This window comes from Loxodonta africana, chromosome 5 (assembly GCF_030014295.1).
Source record: "Loxodonta africana isolate mLoxAfr1 chromosome 5, mLoxAfr1.hap2, whole genome shotgun sequence".
NCBI classification, from domain to species: Eukaryota; Metazoa; Chordata; class Mammalia; order Proboscidea; family Elephantidae; genus Loxodonta; species Loxodonta africana.
The window spans coordinates 108432313-108455313 of record NC_087346.1 but is presented as its reverse complement, the minus strand read 5'-3'; the positions used below and the strand labels follow the sequence as shown (position 1 = coordinate 108455313).

Below are 23001 nucleotides of genomic sequence, written 5' to 3'. Positions count from 1 at the left end.
CTAATCATTGATATAATTATCATTATCTCTTAGTGAACTTCCTGAAATTAAAAAAAAAAATATTTAAAAGGTTCAATTTATTTTATCCATCAAATTTGCATTTAAGTTTTGTTTGATCATGTTTTCATTATGTTGCTGCTGCTTGTTAGCGGCCTTAGAGCCGACTCTGACTCATGCTGACCTTATGCGTACAACCGAATGAAACGTTGCCTAGTCCTGTGCCATCCTCATAACTGTCAGAATGTTGGAGTCCATCGTTGAGGCTATTGTGCCAATTCATTTCACTTGAGGGTCTCCCTCACCCTAGTTGGTGTTCTGCTTCACCAAATATGATGATTTCCTCTAGCAATTGATCTTTCCTGATGACGTATCCAAAGCAAGTGAGTGGGACAATGTTCTATTGTGATCCATAAGGTTTTCATTAATTATTGGAAGTAGATTGTCATACCTTTTTTTCCTAGTCTTTCTTAGACCGGAAGCTCCACTGAAATATGTCCATCATGCTGGCATTTGAAAAACCAGTGGCTCGGCTTCCAGCATCATAGCAACACACAAGTCACCGCTGTATAACAAACTAACAGACAGGTGGTGGTGTTTTCGTTTTAGCTGGTTTAGCTGGTAAAAATGGTGTGAGGATGTCTGACCTCATCTAACTTCACAAGGGGGGAGAATCAAGACCAACAACATCAGCCCAAGGCTGATTCCTATGAGGCGGAGGTCAGACATACCTCCTCTCTCCAACATATTTTTACCAATTCTGACACCAGCCATCCCTACTACGCCACTCTCTACTTCTCTGCTGGGTTCGATAATTTGTTGCAATGGCCACACAGAACTCACAGACCATACTGACAGTTATGGAGTTTATTAGGGAAGTTACAGGTTACAACTTGGGATCAGGATCAACAGGCTACAACTTAGGATCAGGAAGCATGTAGACAAAGTCACCTTTCTTTAGCTCAGGACAGCTCTCTCAGCTCCTTTCAGCCATACTCTTCTCAACGCCCTCAGGACAGGTTTCTCTTGGCCTCCTCAAGACAGGCCTCCTGTCTCGGGATGCCTGGCCTCTGCCCTCCTCAGTCAAGTGTTACAAAACCTTTTAGCTGTGCCAATAAGTACCCAAGAGGCACCACTCCACCACTAAGCCTTGGCTCAAAGGCTTTCAGCTGTCTTGCTCAGTGGGTTGGCATGTCCACTCTAGCCACCTCATCCTGTGGGCTGAGAAGCCCATTGTCTCTTGCTGGTCTCCTGGTTCTGTTGCTGCTGTTTCTTTGCTGCACTTGCCACCACTTCTTGCCATCTCTGGTGTTACAACTTTCTCTCTCTCTTCACGTCCAATTCCCTTGATGGGCCACAAGTAATTCTCCTTGGGTGGGAGTTACAAAAGCATGCATGGCTATAAGGGCCATACTAAGTAGATCACTGCACCACATGTACTCTACACACATAGGGTAGCTGTGAGCTGGAATTGACTCAATGGCAACTAACGACAACAGCATATTTTGCTATACTAAAACCTTTTGGAAATATCCATATTAGAAAAAAAAATCCTTTATTTCTAAAAAGCACTGAGTTTACTGTCTATAATGTCTACGGACAAAAATATACAACTTCAGGCTTTGATTTTACTGTTTCTTCTCAAAGTGGCCTGTCAAAGATTATAATTGCAAGCCAACATTGCCACCTAATGTTGAAAAGCTTAATTGCATCATCTGATGATTAATATTTTAAATTGCAAAAGTTGGTATTTAAAAATATATAGAGACAAAATTTTATCATTCTGAGTCAGAATCGACTTGATGGCACTGGGTTTTTGGGTTATACAAAATTTTGAAGTTATATATTACTATGAGAATGTCACAATATAATAAGTTTTGAGGAGGGGTAACACTCGTCAGACATATCGACAAGATTAGGAGATAAGATTTCTACTTCCCTTATGGTCCTGCATGTCCAACTCCTAGAATACTCACTCTCTCATCTCCTCTTTAAGGATTTTCAAACTCCAGCCTTAGACCTTCTCTGTCTTTATGCCAAGGCTGTTCAAGTCCTAAAATAATGTAGCCATTGGGTCAATTCCAACTCATGGTGACACCATATGTTACAGCGTAGAACAGCTCCATAGGGTTTTCTTGGCTGTGATCTTTACAAAAGCAGTTTGCCAGGCCTTTCTTCCATGGGGTGGCTCAGTGGGTTCAAACCCCCAACTTTAGATTAGCAGCCGATTGCAAACCACTTGCAATACCCAGAGACCTTAGCCTTAATATATTACGATGCTAATTCTGGACAGCCAGTTAGCATCTGGAATACCAATTACCACTGAGATGATTCAACTCATGGAGACCCCATGTGTGAGAGTAGAACTCAGCTCCACAGGGTTTTCAATGACTTGTTTTTTTGGAAGTAGATCACCTGGCCTTTCTTCTGCGGAGCCTTTGCATGGAATCAAACCTCCAACCTTTCTGATTAGCAGTCAGCACACTGACAATTTGTACCACCCAAGGACTCCAGAGTCTGGGATAAGCCTGGAAATGGCTGGTGTCTGGATTGCTAACAGGTGAGCTCCTGCTTTAGCACTCACGTATATCAGGTCATGATTCTTAGCATAAGTCTCCTTGAAGCCACATGTGTCCTGTCTTGTTTGGTTTTTTAATTCCCTGATGAAAATGGAACCCAGTCTTGAGCCTCTGCATTGTACTTTGAGATATCTACACTGGAGCCCTTACTGACAGCTTAGCCCCTGCCAGAACACCCTACCTGGGGAAAATCACGAGAAAGAAATTGACTAAACTCTCCTTATCCCAAGCATTTGAAAAAAGAATCTGCCACCTGTCCAAGGCAGGCATCACCAGGATTCATAAATATGGGTCAAGGGTTATCAAATCAGAACCTTGGGCTTAGCCCAGATCAGACTCATACGTTTAGGTGCTATGATTGGGCTGCTTCTCCTTGGAGCCAAGCCTGAGCCAGCAGTATAACCCTCACTCATTCCTATCTTACCATACTTGTCTGATATATTGTTGTTGTTGTTGTTGTTAGGTGCCATTGAGTCGGTTCCAACTCATAGCGACCCTATGCACAACAGAACAAAACATTGCCCAGTTCTGCACCATTCTCACAATTGTTGCTATGCTTGAGCCCATTGCTGCAGCCACTGTGTCAGTCCATCTCCTTGAGGGCCTTCCTCTTTTTTGCTGACCCTCTGCTTTACCAAGCATGATGTCTTTCTTCAGGGACTGATCCCTCCTGATAACATGTCCAAAGTGTGTGAGACATAGTCTCTCCATCCTTGCTTCTAAGGAGCATTCTGGTTGTACTTCTTCCAAGACAGATTTGTTTGTCCTTTTTACAGTCCATGGTATATTCAGTGCTCTTCACCAATACCACACACAATTCAAAGTCATGAATACTTCTTCAGACTTCCTTATTGATTGTCCAGCTTTCCCATGCATGTGAGGTGATTGAAAACAGGCCCACTGTAGTCCTCAAGGTGACATCTTTGCTTTTCAACACTTTAAAGAGGTCTTTCACAGCATATTTGCCCAATGCAATGCGCCTTTTGATTTCTTGACTGCTGCTTCCATGCATGTTGATTGTTGATCCAAGTAAAATGAAATCCTTCACAACTTCTATCCTTTCTTCATTTATCATGATGTTGTTTATTGGTCCAGTAGTGAGGATTTTTGTTTTCTTTATGTTGAGGTGTAATCCATACTAAAGCCTGTGGTCTTTGATCCTCATCAGTAAGTGCTTCAAGTCCTCTTCACTTTCAGCAAGCAACGTTATGTCATCTGCATAACACAGGTTGTTAATGTGTCTTCCTCCAATCCCGATGCCCCATTCTTCTTCATATAGTCCAGCTTCTCGGATTATTTGCTCAGCATACAGATTGAATACGTATGGTGAAAGGATATGACCCTGACGCACACCTTTCCTGACTTTAGACCATGCAGTATCCCCTTGTTCTATTTGAACGACAGACTCTTGATCCATGTACAGATTCCTCATGAGCACAATTAAGTGTTCCGGAATTCCCATCCTCCACAATGTTATCCTTAATTTGTTATCATACACTCAGCCTTAGCAGGGTGAATAAAACACAGGTAAACATCCTTCTGGTATTCTCTGCCTTCAGCCAGGATCCATCTGACTTCAGCAATGATACCCCTGGTTCCACGTCCTCTTCTAAATCCGGCTTGAATTTCTGGCAGTTCCCTGTCAATATACCGTTGCATTCACTTTTGAATGATCTTCAGCAAAATTTCGCTTGCACATGATATTAATGATATTGTTTGGTAATTTCCCCATTCAGTTGGATCACCTTTTTTGGGAATAGGCATAAATATGGATCTCTTCCAGTCAGTTGGCCAGGTAGCTGTCTTCCAAATTTCCTGACATAGACGAGTGAGCATTTTCAGAGCTGTATCCATTTGTTGAAACATCTCAGTTGGTATTCCATCAATTCCCAGAGCCTTGTGTTTCACCAATGTCTTCAGTGCAGCTTGGACTTCTTCCTTCAGTACCATTGGTTCCTGAACATACGTAACCTCCTGAAATGATTGAACGTCAAACAATTCTTTTTGGTATAGTGACTCTGTGTATTTCTTTCATCTTCTTTTGATGCTTCCTATGTTGTTTAATATTTTCCCCATAGAATCCTTCAGTACTGCAACTCGAGGCTTGAGTTTTTTCTTCAGTTCTTTCAGCTTGGAAAATGCCAAGTGTGTTCTTCCGTTTTGGTTTTCTATCTCTGTCTCTTTGCACATGTCATCATAATACTTTACTTTGTCTTCTTGAGCCACCCTTTGAAATCTTCTGCTCAGCTCTTTTACTTCATCATTTTTTCCTTTTGCTTTAGTTCCTCGACGTTCAAGAGGAAGTTTGAGTCTCTTCTGACATCTATTTAGGTCTTTTCTTTCTTTCCCATCTTTTTAATGAGTTCTTCATTCTTCATGTATGATGTCCTTAATGTCATCCTACAACTCCCCTGGCCTTCAGTCAACAGTGTTCAGTGCGTCAAATCTATTCTTGAAATAGTCTCTAAATTGAGGTGGTTTATACTCAAGGCTGCACTTTGGTTCACGTGGACTTGCTCTGATTTTCTTCAGTTTCAACTTAAACTTGTGTATGAGTGACAATCTGGTCCGCAGTCAGCCCCTGCCCTTATTCTGACTGATGATATTGAGCTTTTCCTTCATTTCTTTCCACAGATGTAGTCAATTTGATTCGTGTATATTCCATCTGGTGAGGTCCATGTGTATAGTCACCATTTATGTTGGTAAAAAAGGTATTTGCAATAAAGCAGTCAGTCTTGCAAAATTCAATCATGTGATCTCTGGCATCCTTCCTATCACCAAGGCCATAATTTCCAACTACCAATCCTTCTTTGTTTCCACCTTTCGCATTTCAATCTCCAGTAATTATCAGTGCATCTTGATTGCATGTATCATCAATTTCAGACTGCAGAAGTTGGTAAAAATCTTCAATTTCTTCATCTTTGGCCTTAGTGGTCGGTGCATAAGCTTGAACAGTCATATTAACTGGTCTTCCTTGTAGGTGTATGGATATTATCTTATCACTGACAGCATTGTACTTCAGGATAGATCTTAAAATGTCCTTTTTGACAATGAATGCAATGCAGTTCCTCTTCAAATTGTCATTCCTGGCACAGTAGATTGTCAAAATTCAAACTCAAAATTACCAATACCAGTTCATTTCAGCTCACTAATGCCTAGGAAATCTATCTTTATGTGTTCCATTTCATTTTTGATGACTTCCAATTTTCCTAGATTCATACTTTGTATTTTCCAGGTTCTGATTATTAATGAATGTTTCAGCGGCTTCTTCTCATTTTGAGTCATGCCACATCAGCAGATGATGGTCCTGAAAGCTTGACTCCATCCACGTCATTAAGGTCAACTCTACTTTGAGGAGGCATCTCTTCCCCAGTCGTATTTTTAGTGCCTTCCAACCTGAGCGGCTCTTCTTCTGGCACTATATCAGACAATGTTCCACTGCTATTCATAGGGTTTTCACTGGCTGATTCTTTTCAGAAGTAGACCACCAGGTCCTTCTTCCTAGTCTGTCTTAGTCTGGAAGCTCAGCTGAAACCTGTCTGTCATGGGCAACCCTGCTGTTATTTGATATCGGTAGCATAGCTTCCAGAGTCACAGCAACACACAAGCCCCCACAGTACAACAAACTGACAGATACATGGGTAACAGCAAACTTCTTTAAAGTATCTTCGAAGGTTTTTATAACAGGTAAGAAAGAGCATAAATAAAAAGGACAGAATGTAGATGAAAGAGGAGGAATAATAAGGATGAAAAAGAGAAAAAAAGGAACATTTTTCTCTGTTAGAGACCATGTTACATATTCCATACGACTCACCCACTGCAAGACTAGATGTTTCCTCTATAGTGAAGAAATGCTTGCTGGCTGATATTGAAGCAAAGCGTAGAAAGGAAACACAGGACTGCAAAGACATAATGTGTAGTTCAACAGATTTTTTTTTGGTAGGATAAATTATAACCTCGACATACATTGATTGAGGTTTGAGTAAATACCTGAAATGCCAAATTAACCCAAAGCCATGTTAAGTCATGTCACTATAGGCAGAGATAGAAATCTTATATTAATTCTGGTGATTTGTGTTAAGAATTTTTTACACCACGTCTGCACTCAGGACTAAAAATTTTGTATGATTAATTAGCAGTATCTTCCACAGTCACACACTTGTCATTTAAGTCCTTTTGCTTGTCTAGAACCACCCACCTATTAACTCCTTCCTGGTTCTCTAAATAAGTGCTTCTCAAACTTTAATCCATGTATGAGTCACCTGGGGATCTTGTTAAAATGCAGATTCTGATACAGTAGAGCTGGGGTGGGGCTGAGATTCTGCATTTCTAAGAAGTTTCCAGGTGACACTGATGATGGTCCATAAAATTTTCAGGTTTCCTTTTCTACTACTACAGCAATTCCCTTATTAATCTCCCAGAAGTATTATTACTTATGTCCCTTTTGCTTACTACTTGCCAGTCAGAGAGGTAAAATAATAGCCACTGCTAATCAGATCTTTTTTTTTTTTAATTTACTATAAAAGATTCCTACCACATTTTATGATTTTCGGTGTTATGTATTTCAATGTTTATGTGTGTTTATTTGTATAATAAAGTCTGATTTAGCATGCTTTTATCAATAAGGAATTTCTGACTACCACCTTTCCTAAGTCCGATGGTACAAAATGATTAATGCCCTTAAAATGATCCCAAAGGTCTACACAATCCTAAGCTTCCTACTAAATTATCAAATAAACAATATTCATTATCATTTTAAAATTAATTTTACTTTATTGTTTTCTAATTCTTTTTTTAAATGGTATTCCAAACATGATGTATATAGTCATTCCCAGGCACTCTGAACACAGTTTATTCCTCAACAATGCAATTGCCTGAAGGCGAGGGATACTTGTTCTCTTTTATAAAGATTATTACATAAATGGGACTTACATGGAAAAAATCAGAAGATATAGATACTGACAAATTAATCAGGTTATATCTTTGCACATTGTTGTGAAAAATCCCCAAATACAATAGTTCTTTATTCACAGTACCTCACATATGAATGTGTGGGTTTTGTGCCCTGTACCAAATCATACATTCCTTACAGAAAAATTCCCTGGGTGAGTCTTTCTATTCTTCCAATTTACAATTGATTATAATCACATGACCAAAATAATCAGCTTTTTAGTCTTGTGTAGAGTCTGTGGGCCCACTTTCCATGCCAGATCCTTCAATAGTTGAAAATTCTGTGTCGACAATCGGTTTCAGAAAGTTCTCAACCTTAGTTAGTCTCTGCTTCAGTTTCTGTTGCGTTGACTCATACTCAGCCAGGATCCGGGCAAACCTTGTTTGCAGAAGGTCTACTGAACCTTCCATTCTGGAGACCTTCTCTTCCAGGTCTTTAGGATCACTCCCGGCATTTGCGATATTTATATCCAATAGGCCATCTTTCATCAAGATTTGCCTCCCTTTCTCTTCTAGCATAGTTTTGGCATCTGGGTACTCAGTTAGAGCTTCCATGAGGTCATCTTTTGAGAGACAAAACAGATCTGAGTAGCCAATACTTTTAATATTGGCCGTTCTTCGATTTCCAGCTTTGCTGCCTTTAATGTTAAGAATGCTAATCTCACCAAAGTAGCTGCCATCACTGAGAACCACAAACTGAGTGACCCCATCATCTGCTACCACGGCAAGTTTGCCTTCTTTGATGATGTACATCTCACGTCCGATATCTCCTTTCTTGCAAATGTAATCTCCAGGACTATAGACTTGGGGTTGTAATTTCAAGACCAACTCCACCAGCAGGCCAGCTTCACAGTCAGCAAAAATGCGCACCTTTTTCAGTGTGTCTAAGTGAACGTTGATGGCAATCTCTGCTCTGAGTTTATCAGGTAGATACTTCAAGACTTCCTTCTCATCCACTGTTTTTTTGTTGGTCCACAAGTAGTCAAACCATTTGATAACTCGCTTTTCCATATCTTTGCTTACATTGCGAAAATGCATATATTGCTTTATAGCATCAATTCTTGCTTGAAATTCTGCTCTAGCTGCATTCATGTTGGAAATCATAGAACCTATGTTACCAACAATGGTAGCAAAAATTAACACTCCAATTAGGAAATCAACCACCACAAAGACATACTCAGAATCTCTAACAGGAGGTGGTGTTTCACCAATCGTGGTCAAAGTCAGTGTAGACCAGTAAAGGCTGTATACGTATTTTCTTGCCAAACGGCCAAATTCAGGATCATTAACATCAGGATAGACCCATGTGTCATTTCCAAATCCAATAGCTTTGGAAATAGAGTAATATACACATGCATTCCAGTGGATGATGATGACGATATACATAACAAGGTTAGAAATCCTGAAGATGTTTGGGTAGTTTGTCCTCGTTTCTGTTCTCTGGAAGAACTCAAACATCCGAGAGATCCTTAACAGTCTATTTAATCTAATTTCTGGATAGTTCCACCCCAGCTTAAGATACAGCAGATCAATTGGTATCACTGATAAAACATCAAGTTTAAATTGCAAAGTCGATTTATATTTCTCTATGAGTTTACGCTCTTCCTTTACCAGCAGTCCTTGTTCCAGATAACCTAAAATAGAAAGAAAAAAAAAATTAATGCTTCTCCTTTTTATGCCAATGAGAATTTTCCAAAAGCTACTCTGAGTGAATTTTGTTGTGTGCCACATAAGGTATTCATTTTCAACAAATACACCCAAAAACCAAACTCATCACCATTGAGTTGATTCCAACTCACAGAGACTGTATAGAACAGAGAACTGCTGCATATGGTTTCCAAGGCTGTAATCTTTATGGAAGCAGACTGCCATATGTTCTTCCCACAGAGCAGCTGGTGGGTTTGAACCACTGACCTTTCAGTTAGCAGCCAAGCGCTTAACCACTGCACCACCAGAGCACTTTTTCAACAAATAAGCCTTTAATAACATAATAAGTTATGAGTTCTAATCAACATAGCATGTTGAGAAATATTCTATTGCCAAAATAAAGTATAAATTTGTAAATGTAAAAATGTGAGAGACTATATACAATGTACTTTGAGCCCTAAAGTTCCGTTTTAGATCCAGCGTCTCCTATCTAGGTAAAGCCAGTTCTTTTACGGAAATGTTTCCTGAACACCCTGGTTTTATGCCAAAATGCCTCAAGCCACTCTTTTAATAGAGCCCCAAGTGCACTCTCAAACTTTGGGTACCAGCCCTGCTGTCTGACTGTTGTGCATATTCTTGCTTTGCCCTTCAATATGAAGGATGTGTTCTTCTAGGCTGCATTTTCATCTCTTCTTCTTACACCCCCACCCCTCTTATGCTTTCTTGGGACCTTTCCTTCTCCTATGCTGCTACCATGGGCCTTGTATGTTAAACCCAGAATTTTACCACGCTTATGCATTAACATGGAGCCTTGGTGGCATACTGGTTAAGAGCTCGGCTGCTAACCAGAAATTTAGCAGTTCAAATCCACCAGCCACCCCTTGAAACCCTATGGGGTAGTTCTACTCTGTCCTATAGGGTCACTATGAGTCAGATCAATTCGATAGCAATTTTTTTTTTTTTTAACACATTAGACTGAGTCCTTGATTGGTGCAAACAGTTACCGTTCTTGGCTGCTAATTAAATTTGGAGATTAGAGTCTACCCAGAGGCTCATAGTTTCAAAACTACTGATCTTTTGGTCAAATAGGACAAATAGAGCTATAAATACAACAGCATTGCTCCAGAGTCCTGATATTTACGGACTGTCCCTATTTTACATGGTGCTTCTTAAAAGCTTAAACCACAACTAAACATTTACTTGTGGAGAGAAGTATAAAAACAGCTAAGTTGAACCCAACTAACAAGAATATTTCAAGTAGGAAGCTATCAGATGCTGTACCCTGGTTATTAATGCCCCACCATGAACCACAAAATTGATTTATAAAATTTCTGGTTACAGCTCTACAAGGTACAATGACATTTTCCCTATTCTTCTTCAATGTATCTCCCTATTAGGTAGCAATTACTCTTTTCCCGCAGAGCGGACAGAATATATTAAATCTCTCTATTCTCCCTGCCTGGCATAAACCCAGTGAACAGGATAATAGGGGAAAGCCACCAATCCACATTTAAAAGGTTGCCTAGTAACATTCCTCTGAATCTGTTGGATTGGCCTAAGCCTATGGGTAGGCATATTTTACTGTTGCTTTCAACTGTGCCTTTTCCTCTAAAACAGATTTTGTTGAGCTTATTTTGAAGAATACTTGATCTAGGAAATTGCAAATCATAGAAATAAAAGCATGAAATTTTAAAATATCTAAAACCAAACATATTTACCTGTCCTTGTTCGTACAAACATATCGAGAAGATAGACTACATCTGATAAGTAATCAAAAACGAGCCAATATTTTAGGTAATTAGACTGAAGTTCATCAAAACATGCTCTGTAAAAGAAAAACATGTATAATTAAAATGAAATGGGGGCCAATTTGAAGTCTTCTTTGTGTAACTTTTATCAGGATGAGAAATATGCTAAGGCTGGGAAGGACTCTTAGAGTCCATATAATCAACCATGGCTTTCCTGACTCTTTTCCAGGTCTTTAGTTTCTCACACTTCTGAATTCCAGCATTTTTTCCATTATACTAGTCTATGTTGTAACAACATAAATAAGAATAAATACTCTTAAGCTAAAGTCAAAATATGTTGGTTGAACCATATTGATCACCAGGTTCATATTGACTATCTGTACCCCAAATGTTTCAGCAAATTACACTTAGTCCTAGATGGCTGAGAATTTTACCATGGATAAGACAGGGAACAATGGAATTTACTTGGGAGCTATACCTTGCTCTGTAACAACCTAGATCCTTGATCTTTTTCCACTATTGGCAACACTTTTTCTCATAGGTCTAAGAAAATAAAAAATTTCTCCCAAAGTTCTAATGAAATGTTTGAGTAATCAAAAGTTTAATCCCAGTAATGGAGACCCAAGTATATTAGGAACTAAAGCACCTATTCCTGATCTCAGGAAAAGCATATTGAGAATAATGTAACCTCTTTAAGACCAGTGTTGGGGAAAAGGAAGATATCCTGAAGAGCTCTAAGTCAAATTGCTTAGTCAATTAGCTGGAAAACTGGAAGTGGGCTGACATCCACAAAAATAGACACCTTACTCAACAACAATAACAAAATAAATAAAATTGAAAAAAAAAAATACATAGACACCTTGCAATAATCATAGTCCAGTTATACATAACAGGTAAGGTGATGCAAAACAGCCAGTTGTAATATGTGTTTCCCGAAGGATCAATAACCATGACTTCTTTCTTCTTCCTAGCAGCAAGTAGAAATAAAAGGGAAGGTTACCAAGAAACAACATTTTTATTTCACGTATCAAATATGGTTACACGGATCACTGATAACTAATGAAACAGAAGTAAGTTGGAAAAGCTTATTCTACAGTGAGAAGATAAGGTTGGCATAAGTGCACTAGCCATAGTAAACTGATTTATTGAGATGGGTAGATAGTTAAATTATCAGTCATACATTACGCCATGCATTAGACTAAGTTTGTTAAAGTCCTGGTTTTGCCATGATGCTGTAGACAGTTCTATCACTCCAGCCACTGAAACAGAATAGTGATGGAGATCATGCAAAATGACAGATATTCCCTAGACTTCTTTGGTAGGTTGTGGGTAGTGAAACAATGGTGGCTTTGCCACCCCATACCAGGTAACAGAGCAACTAGTAACTACACTGTCAGGGGGACATATGCCTTCTTTCTCACCTGTAGGAAAAGAAGAAGAATATAACACAATCTAACAAAAAGCACTTGTTCATAAGCTGGAAGGAAGGATTCTTTAAGAGAGGCAGTAAAGGGTAGGAGGAAAGGAGAAGAAAATACAAAGCCAAATGGAAAAAAAATTTTTTTTTTCTGGTATCAAATCTCTATTTTTAAGGGCTTTTCCTCTTGTCCGAACTCCAACAACTTTCTAAACAGTCACGAGTAATTGTACCATTGTCTGGGTAAAGAGTTATAAGTAAGTAAACAATTTTCCCTTTAATAAGAAGTAAAAAGATAAGGCCAATGTAACTTGGCCTTAAAAAACCCATTGCCACTCAGTCGATTCTGACTCACAGCGACCCTATAGGACAGAGTAGAACTGCCCCATAGAGTTTCCAAGGAGCGCCTGGTGGATTTGAACTGCTGATCTTTTGGATGGCAATTTGGCCTTACCCTTGTGAAATTCTAACTCAAATTTTTGTTTTGAAAAGGATCCTTTAAGAAGCTGATATTTTGGTAGCATTTGTGTTGCTTTCAAAATTAAACATAGCTTTTTCAATGAGGTTTTTTTGTTGTTGTTGTTCTGGAGTATTCCTCATGGTGCATTTATTACTCAAAAATGTTAATGAAGTTATTAAATTTTTATTTCAATTGAAAAAAAATGAAGGTAAAATCCTGGGAACCCAACTCTCCTTCAAACTTAGTACTGCCTTGTGGTTAAGTTTATCTTCACCGGGGCTTGGGGAAGAGAACTAACCAGAACAGTGCAATACTTGATAAGAAAACTACAAGTAACACTACCATTGCTAATTTTAGGAAAAATATTTTTTAAGTTTTAATTTACATTTGATATCAATTTATTTAATCTTTACACATAGTCTCTTTATAATAAAGCTTCTTCCTGCTTCGTATCATGGAAATTAACCTCCATATCCAAAACCCAATCATAAATTCAGTCCTAATTTCAATGTCAGTAAAAATACTTACTCCTCTTTTTTATCTTTGTTTTTGTCCTCTTTCGCCTCTTTTCCTTTACTCTTTTTCTTCTCTGGGTCCTTTTTACTTTCATTTTTATGATCTGACTTGCTGAAAAAATGAGTTATGTATGCAATTAATGTTAAAATACAAAAAGAAAAAAAATGTTATAGGCAGAAAAATGTGGAGTCATCCATGCCAAAGTCTAACTTACCTTTTCTTTTCTTTTTTCTTTTTTGTTTTTTCTTTTGGCTCCCTAAAGAAGAAACAATATCCCTGTCATATAATCAAATTACACATTGACTTCTAGTCTTATTTACTTTCCTTTGTATTGAGCAAGAACTCTCATCCTGACTTTCAAAGACCTGTCCCAGGGCTCAGAATTCAGAAACTTGGCCTCCTAATGGAAATTTCTGCTAAAAATAGACTCAAATAATTAAACAAGCAACAAAAATTCATGGGTTAGTGGATGTGGAAAATTGAAGAAAACGGAGGTTGATAAAGGCATAAACCCAAGCAGGGAAATTTAAGAAATGGTAACTGTCAAAAGAGTGTATTTTCTAAGTATCGGTATATACAAAAAACATGCAAGTATTTAAAATTTAAGCTTCTTTTTATCATTCATATCACCCTTGAATAAAGGCATTAAGAATTTCAAGAAAAGTCCATCAATTTTCTTTAGAGGGGATAATTCTGACTGAAGTGATTTTTAATGAGCTGTCAAAAATTTTTTGGTAATACAGTGGAATCTCAATTATTGGCACTAATCACTGAATTTGAGGCCACCCTCATCTATATACAGTTTCTTCTTGAGTTCAGATTGTGTGATTAGAGGCCTCTTTCTACAACTGGCTTTCTCTTTCAACAGAAGAATGAATACTGGAGTCGGACAGACCTGGGTCATTTCAGGCTGCCATCGTAGATTTGGATGTCTTGGGAAAATATATTGTTCAGCATAAATGAACAGGCATCTCACTACTACTGCTACAGTCAGAGAAGGCTGTTAAAGGAAGATAGGTCCAAGCTAAGGCCTTGAAATATGGGTAACTGTTGGAGAAGTTGAAAAGAAGAGAGTGATTATAAAAGAGAGAAGATTCTAAGGTATAATCTGTAAATGGATTTAGTCTGGGTAAGAATGGCCTTGCAGAAGTGGATGAGAAGTGGAAGAGAAGACTGACAAGTGAAGTGGGGCTTAGCATGTAAGGTGGTGAAGTACAAGCAGGGACAGATCATGGGACAAGGGAGCACACCATGGGGGCATGCCCCTGTGATACAGAATTTAACACCCTAGCAAGGATCCTGGGAGATGATGTGGACACACTGCTCTGATGGTTCTTTGGAGCTAAGTGATAGTCTACTCTAAGTGAAATAGAAATTCCAAAATGCCATAGAAGATGGTGGAGGAGGCATCAAAGGACTCAGAGAAGTGGCATGCTAGGATGGATATACTACATAAGGAAGATAGCCTGCCTGGTGATCATGCTTCCTGAGAGGGCCCAGAGAACATAAAAGAAATGAGCTGGTGAGAGTGATACCAGCATCATTGAGAAACACAGTGGTGCTGTCCTCTGTAGGTCATGGCTGACAGTGGGAGGAGGTATTACATAACTAGACTCCCCGAGAGCACGGGAGATAATAAAACCAGAAACCTGTTGCTGTCAAGTCAATTCCAACTCATAGCGACCCTATAGGCAGAGTAGAACTGTCCTATAGAGTTTCCAAGGAGCGCCTGGTGAGTTCAAACTGCTGACCTTTTGGTTAGCTGCCATAGCATTTAACCACCATGCAACCGGAGCTTCTGGGGACAACAGGATCTAGAAATAATAATGACCATTTGTAGTGTTTAACCATTAGAAGCCAAGCGAGGCCAACAATTATACGGTGGACATGGTAACCATGGGGCCTAATCCACAGAGAGCTATGCGAATTAATAGAATACTGTGTTCCTAGATAAGTGGGCAGCCAACAAGGGTATCGTTTAGTGTGTATGACCAAAACAAATCAGGAATGGTTAATCAGGACGTTGAGGGCATCTTACTTCAAAAAAAAGGCAGAACCCTTTGAACAGTTTCTAGACCTGAGCTAGTTTTCAGACTTGAAACCATTGACTGAAGGAGAAGTCAAGCCCCCATGAAGAGAATTTATTGCTCTGCAATGCCTTCCAAATATATTCAGTAATGATTCCCCCAGTCTTTGCTCAAAAAAGGAACCTATGGCCTTTTACTTAGGTAACTATATTTGAGTACTGACTGATTTGATTTTATTGACCACAGAGTCTTGGTCCGTGCCACTATCCAGGGGTGCCATTATCCATTAGCTCAGAATGGAAAGATTACTAATGCTTCATTTATTTTTGTCAGTCACTCAATCAAAAAGGAAGGGTAATTACACGTATACTATTTATAAAAATCATAGTTTTCCATACATATACAAATAAACACTACTCTTAATTAACTTGGGTAACTGCATTTTTTTCAGAAGTAAATAACCAAACAAAATAATGGATTATCATTGTCATTGTATTAGATAGAGTTTACCTAATAAATATTTGCTATATAACAGAATCAGACCTTAATTACGATTTTCTGTAAAACAAAGCTTTAGTTTTCCATTGTAAATGTACTTACTTGTCCTTATTGCTGCTGTTGTTAACATTGAAAAGTGCAATGGCACCAGGCAGGCACTGCTCCCTGAGAAATGAAAAACTACAATGAAATCATAATAGTTACCATTTGTCCAATGTCTATGGTAAGCAAACAGTCTTAAAGAACAAATTGTCTTCCGTTTGCACCCATTACCAAAGATTACCTAGAAGTTTTTGGAAAATATAGAGCCACCGTGAAGCATGAATTTCCAAACATCAGTGCGGTGAACCAAACCAAAAAAAAAACAACAGACCCGTCGCCATCAAGTCGATTCTGACTCATGGCAATCCCATGTATTACAGTGTAGAACTGCCCCCATAGAGTTTTCTTGGCTGTAATCTTTACAGAAACAGATTTCCAGGTTTTCTTCTGTGCCACTACTGGCAGAGACCTTGCCATGAATAGGTTAGTAAATGCCTATTCATCAATACTCACACAAAAAATTAGCATTCTCTTTGACCTGGAGTGAACCATCTTGGATACTACTAATTCCTGGCTAGACACCTAAGACTTAGATTGTCAGGAAGGATGGAAAGAATAGAAAAGACCAATAAAAATTTGAAAGCTAGAAATGATCAGTAGGAAGAGGGCCAGGAGAAAAAAGAAAAGGAGGGGAAGACTCAAACAGAGACTTGTACAACAATGTTCCTTGCAGCACTATTCGTAACAGGCAAAAGGTGGAAATAACCTAAATGCCCATCAACAGATGAATGGATAAACAAAATGTGGTACATACATACAATGGAACACTACTCAGTCAGTAGAAAAAAACTAAGCCTTGATACAGGCTACCAAATGGATGGAACTGGAAGACATTATACTTAGTGAAATAAGTCAGTCACGAAAGGAGAAACATTGTGTGACTTCACATATAAAAAGACAAGAAAAGGCAAAGATATAGAGATCAAAGCTTATTAGTTTTTACCAGGGGTGAGGGAGGGAGAACAAGGGCGATGGAAAAATCGCATCGATTCAGGATAGGGTTGCATAGCCAATTATTGTAATTGTTGTCAATAAGTTGTAAACCTGTAAAAAATTGAATTGGCAAAAGTTGTGTGATAGATACATTTACAATGATGACTGAAAAAAGAAGAGTAGCTGCTGAGTCTGCTTATGTACAACCAAAAATCTTATGGGATTTGGTTCCTTGGTTTGGAGATTTAAGGTCATGGTTTCATGGGACATACCAGTTAATTGTCCTAATGTTATGTTTAGTGCTGCTGTTCTACTACTTAGTTCGTTGTGTAGAGTCTGGAGTCTTAAAACCTTGCAAGCAACCATCAAAGACATGACCATTGGTCTCTATTTGCCTGAAACAACAGAGGAAGAAGCAGAGTCAGGAATAGGGGGAGGGTATAGATGTGTGGATAATGGCCTCCATGAACATACCTCCTTTGTCATAAGACCAGAAGAGCTGGATGGTGTCTAGCTACCATTCTTGAACATTTTGATCAAAGATTCTGTAGAAGAATCCTGATCAAAAAGGGGAAAATGTAGAACAGAATTTTAAATTCTTGCAGATTCCAGACTTTCTGGAGCCATGGGAGCTGGATGAATCCCCGAAATTACTGCTCTGAAATAATCTTTAAAACTTAAACCAAAAATATTCCCTGAAGTCATCTTTAAACCAAACAATAGTTTAGCTTAACTAGTAAAAAATATCTGCCTTGAGCATTATGCTCTTTAAAAACAATCTCTACAGGATCAAAGTGACTATAGTAACGTGAAAGATTAGATAGGAACCTTAGGTAGCAGTGGGTTTATGCTACTGGAGGAGGCACGACTTAGAAAATGAGGGTCAGGATGGTTGTACAACTCAAAGAATATAATCAATGTCACTCAATTGCATATGTAGAAACTGCTGAATTGCTGTATGTTTTGCTGTGTATGTTCTCAACAACAACAAAATAAAAAAGAAAAGGAGTGGAAAAAAAACAAAGAAGTTAATATTTTTCATAGATTGTGATCCACACCAACACTGCACCCTTTCCACATCCTCAGAGTCCCCAGTGTACGTGACCACTTTATTTCTTGCTATAGATTCTTTTTTTTTTGTAGATTCTTAGCATTTCTCTTCTAGCTACTCACTGTAGGGCTCTTCTCCCCTGAAAGTTGGTTCAGAAGTAACAGGGCATTTTAGAAAACGAAGGACAATCCTTCTGACATACAATTTCTTCAGGACTGTGAAAGAAGGATCAGAAAGAAGCAGGAAATCAAGAAGACTGGGGCAAGAAGTTTCTTATGAACAGAAGTGGCTCTCAGGGAAATTGATCAGCAAGAATGTTTATGACCTGAATAATCACTGGAGAGTGGTAGATTCTCCGGAGAGGAAAAGGGTAAAGAGCAGAAGTAGCAAACTCCTGCACAGCTTCTGCATAGTGGCTGGATAGCAAGAACTTTTCCCAAGCCCACTGTGAGGAAGGAGTAGAGGATCTTTCATCTAAATAATAGCTTAAAAACAAATACTGAGGTATGGATCATACTACTCACCTCTGTGATGGTCCTCTCCTTCTGTGTGAGCTCTTTCTAAAGGAACCTCTTTCATGAAAGTTTTCATTTTCTGATTCTTCAAATATAGAGGCTCTGTCGTCATTATCATCATCAGAAAAGGAGCTACAGTCCAACAGGAGGTGGAGATGAATTAGTTCAGTGTTTTAAACCATCGTATGTATGGAAGAGGAAACCCTGGTGGCATAGTGGTTAAGTGCTACGGCTGCTAACCAAGAGGTCGGCAGTTCAAATCTGCCAAGCGCTCCTTGTAAACTCTATGGGGCAGTTCTACTCTGTCCTATAGGGTTGCTATGAGTCGGAATTGACTTGACGGCAGTGGGTTTGGTTTGGTTTTGGGATGTATAGAAGAGTAACGTTTCTCAACAGGCTCCTCACGACCTCATCTCTTTCCTTTCTCTCTCACATTAACACACACAACAATTGTTAATTAGAGTCAAGTGAGAACTGTACAGAATACATGAAATTACATCAAGAGTATATGCGCAATTCAGTAAAAGTGCATTTAATTAAGAAACTATTTTCAAGGTCTACCATATTCCTGTTGTTTGATGCACTGGTTGATAGCAATATTTATTAAATAGGAAGGGTGTTACCTGTATTTTAAGTCTTATTATACCGTTATATGAGCTAACTTATAATAACATTCCATTCCATTAAAATAAATTCAACCACACAGAAACACATTCTATTCATTTATAGGATAAAAAAAAAAAAAAATAGGATAACCACTTTAAATTCCACTTTTAAAACGTGCTTTTCGCATTTCTTACTCTATGTACTTTTTCATTTATTTATGGTAATGTTACCCTTTAGATGTGAAATCTCTCACGGGCAAAGATCACGTCAGTGACTGAGAAAATACTTGGCATAAGTATTTAATAGGTGCTTCCAAAATAAGAACACAATAATATCTATGTTTACTTGTTATAGAAGTTTTGCTGTTCCAAAGTATAAATAAATACAATCAATTAAATACATTACAAAGTTCAAGCTTACAAATTACAAAGCTAAACTGAGATTAAACCTAGTTAAATTACAAAACTGTGGCTGGCATTAAAAATGTATGCAACAATGCATGGATTTACCTGCATGCTCCGTTTTCCATCCTTCTTATTCCCATTTCAATGTCTGGTACAATCACATTGGGGATGTTCACAAAGGAGTGTTGTGTATTGATTGTATTTTTCTTCATGACTAGTTTGGTATCTGGGGGAAAAATTTTTTATTAGTGGGAAGATTTTTTTTTCATTTGCATACATAACCCCTCCCATTCTTCTAAGGCTATAATAAAAGACTCCTAAAAAACCACAAGCCACATATCCCTATCTTCAAAAAGAGTGTGCATATGTGCATACAGGGTGGCCATACATTCTGGAAGCACACACACATTTGAATAAACCAAAACCCTCTGCTGTCAAGTCGATTCCTACTCATAGCGACCCTATGGAACACAGTAGAACTGCCCCATAGGGTTTCCAAGGCTATTTTTTTTTTTTTTAAATATGTATGGAAGCAGAATGCCACATCTTTCTCCCTCAAAGCAGCTGGTACCTTCAAACCATTGACTTTCAGTTAGCAACTGTGTTAGCACTGTGCCACCAATATCCTTGAATAATTCTTCTAGGGCATGCTAGAAGACAAGCATATTCAGTGATAATCAGAGACACAAATCATCTGAGGCAATGGATCACAAACGCATATACAGAGATTGATAGAAATAATGTGTTGATACACCATGTTCATTGCAGTTTTGTATAGCACATTAGATTATGCATTGTTAATGAGGAATGATCCATTGAATATATCATGTAATGTCTCTGAACATTATCAAATAGTGCAATGTAACATCAGTAAACCATTTTATGTATATTTCTTTATATTTATTTTTTCCAGACTGTATTGCAGCTCTGCATAATTATAATGCAATGGAGGTGGAAATTACATAACCTTGAAAGATGGCACAAGAATTCTTCTTAGAGAAAGAACCACCTTCATTTAGGATAACTCCGTAATAAACTACCTGTGGTAGAAGGTGAGGGTCTGTCATTTGGAACCACTTTCCAAAGTTTTCTAGTGAGGAAACCATGAAATCGTTGAATGATCAATGAGGTCAACTCCACTTTCTTTTCTCATGTGACTATCATGACAAGACCACTTACAAATTTCAACTTGAGGAACTGATGATAAGGAGTATCTATATTATAAAACACCCACACTAGTATGTCTATCTTACCTCCTTTTCTTCAGTTCCAACTTATGCCAAGAACTAGATGTCATTCCTATCTGCACTCTTTGGATTTCTCCTGTTTAAAACTCTTTTTCAAATTCAATTCACTACGTATGTGAGGAAACCCTGGTGGCATAGTGGTTAAGAGCTATAGCTGCTAACCAAAAGATCAGCAGTTCAAATCCTCCAGGTACTCCTTGGAAACCCTATATGGAGCAGTTCTACCCTGTCCTATAGAATCTCTATGAGTTGGAACCAACTCAAGGGCAATGGGTTTGGTTTTTGGTTATGTATGTGAAGTTACCAGGGTAGAATATGAATTGAAGCTTAGGCCCTTTATTAAGGAACACCTAGCAAATAAGAGGAAACCCTAGTGGTGTAGTTGTTAAGAGCTACAGCTGCTAACCAAAAGGTGGTCAGTTCACCAGGCACTCCTTGGAAACCCTATGGAGCAGTTCTACTCCGTTCTATAGGGTCACTATGAGTTGGAATCGACTCAACAGCAATTTTTTTTTTTTTTTAGTGCATAAGACATTCATTTTCTTCACATACTCTTTCTGCCCCTTTCTTTCGTTCTTCTGAGACAGTGCGTATGTTTGTCTTCTTGATAATGTCCCTCCAGTCCCTCAGGCTCTGTTCACTTTTATTCATTCCTTTTCCTTTTTGCTCCTTAGACTCAATGGTTTCAATTGTCCTACCTTCAAGTTTGTTGATTCGTTTTTCTCCCAGCTCAAATCTGATGTTGAAACTTTCAAGTGAGTGGTTCATTTCATTTATTGTTCTTTTCAGCTACATTATCTCTCTTTGGTTCCTTTTTTATTATTTTTATCTTTTTATTGATATTCCCATTTGTTTCCTGTTTCATCTTCCCAATTTCCTTTAGCTCTTTGTCCAATTTCCTTTGACTCTTCAAGCATATACGTAATGTTGTTTTAAAGTCTTTGTCTTGTTGTTGTTAGATGCCATTGAGTCGGTTCCAATTCATAGAGACCCTATGTACTACAGAATAAAACACTGCTTGGTCTTGCACCATGCTCACAATCATTTTTATGCTTGAACCCATTGTTGCAGCCACTGTGTCAATTTATCTCATTGAAGGTCTCTCTTTTTCACTTACCCTGTACTTTACCAAGCATGATGTCCTTCTCCAGGGATTGATCCCTCCTGATAACATGTCTAAAGTATGTAAGATGTAGTCTCACCATCCTTGCTTCCAAGGAGCATTCTGGTTATACTTCTTCCAAGACAGATTTGTTCGTTCCTTGTCTAGTAAGTTCATTATTTGGGCTTCCCCAGGGACAAATTCTGTTGCTTTATTTTGTTCTTTTGAATAGATCTTCCTTTCTGGGTTCTTTGTATGCCTTGTTTTTTGCTGAAAGCAGGACATTTGAATATTATAATATGATGACTTTGGAAATCAGATTCTTCTCTTCCCTTGGGGTTTTCTAAGTTTTTTTTTTTTTTTCATAAATATGTTGAAGATTGTAGTAGCCCATATGTTCAGTGACTTCACCAAACTATTTTTGCCAAGACTGCCTTCCTAGATGTGTGTGAAAACTGAAGTCTCTGAAGCTTGTGTTCAGCTGGTGTTTTGACAGAAATTTCCTTGAATGCTGAGGGTGGGGAGAGACATCTCTCCCAGTCTTTCCTAGATGGCTGTATGCCAGAGTTTTCCTTCAACACTTATCCTGGCTTGCACTGAACCTAGAGATCTGTCCAAACTAAAAGCACAGGGTTTTCTCAGGTAATTTCTAAGCATGCATCTTTCCCTGGGAATGCATGTGGCTTCTTCATGGTGCTTTTGAAAGCCATTTCTGAAAGAAACTCTTTCCCTAGTTCTCTTTCCATACTTTAGGCATCGATTGTATCCCTTAATGACACTATTTAGCTCCAGGTGGCTACAGATAGTTGCTATAGTCTACCGGTGTTATTAGTTGACCCTCCACCTTACATGAGCTCCCAGACAGGCCAAACCAAGATAAGTGCCTTGTTTTCAATCTTTCAGCCGGTTCCCAGACAGATTAGAACAAACACACACAGTAATTTGCTAATCAAATTTGCTCTGCTCCTCCTAGAGCCAGAGAACAAGTACCCTCCATGGGAGTGCAGATCATCACCACTTTAAGATGGCCATGCCAAGTCAGGGAGGGAGTGAGGTGCAGTTGAGTAGAAAACCAAAGATTTCCTACCATTTAGACATCACGTCACCTTTTTCTACATTCAGTTGTTTTAACCCTTTAACTGGTTTCCAGAGCTCTGACAAAGTTGTTCTGTCAGTTTCTGTTTTGTTGTTGTTCCCCCTTT

At 38.5% G+C, this 23001-nt stretch overlaps 1 protein-coding gene across 1 annotated transcript; it reads right to left on the bottom strand.

Moving 5' to 3' along the window:
• Window positions 1–7735: 7735 nt before the first annotated feature.
• On the bottom strand, window positions 7736–19863 carry CNGA1 (cyclic nucleotide gated channel subunit alpha 1). Its single transcript, XM_010595664.3, has 8 exons — window positions 19556–19863; window positions 18450–18572; window positions 15942–16004; window positions 13529–13570; window positions 13327–13425; window positions 11781–11888; window positions 10892–10998; window positions 7736–9160 (listed from the first exon to the last, which is right to left on the bottom strand). The coding sequence occupies exons 1-8, from the start codon at window positions 19660–19662 to the stop codon at window positions 7746–7748; spliced, it is 2064 nt and encodes a 687-aa protein (XP_010593966.1). The 5' UTR covers window positions 19663–19863; the 3' UTR covers window positions 7736–7745.
• Between the last annotated feature and the right edge of the window lie 3138 nt (window positions 19864–23001).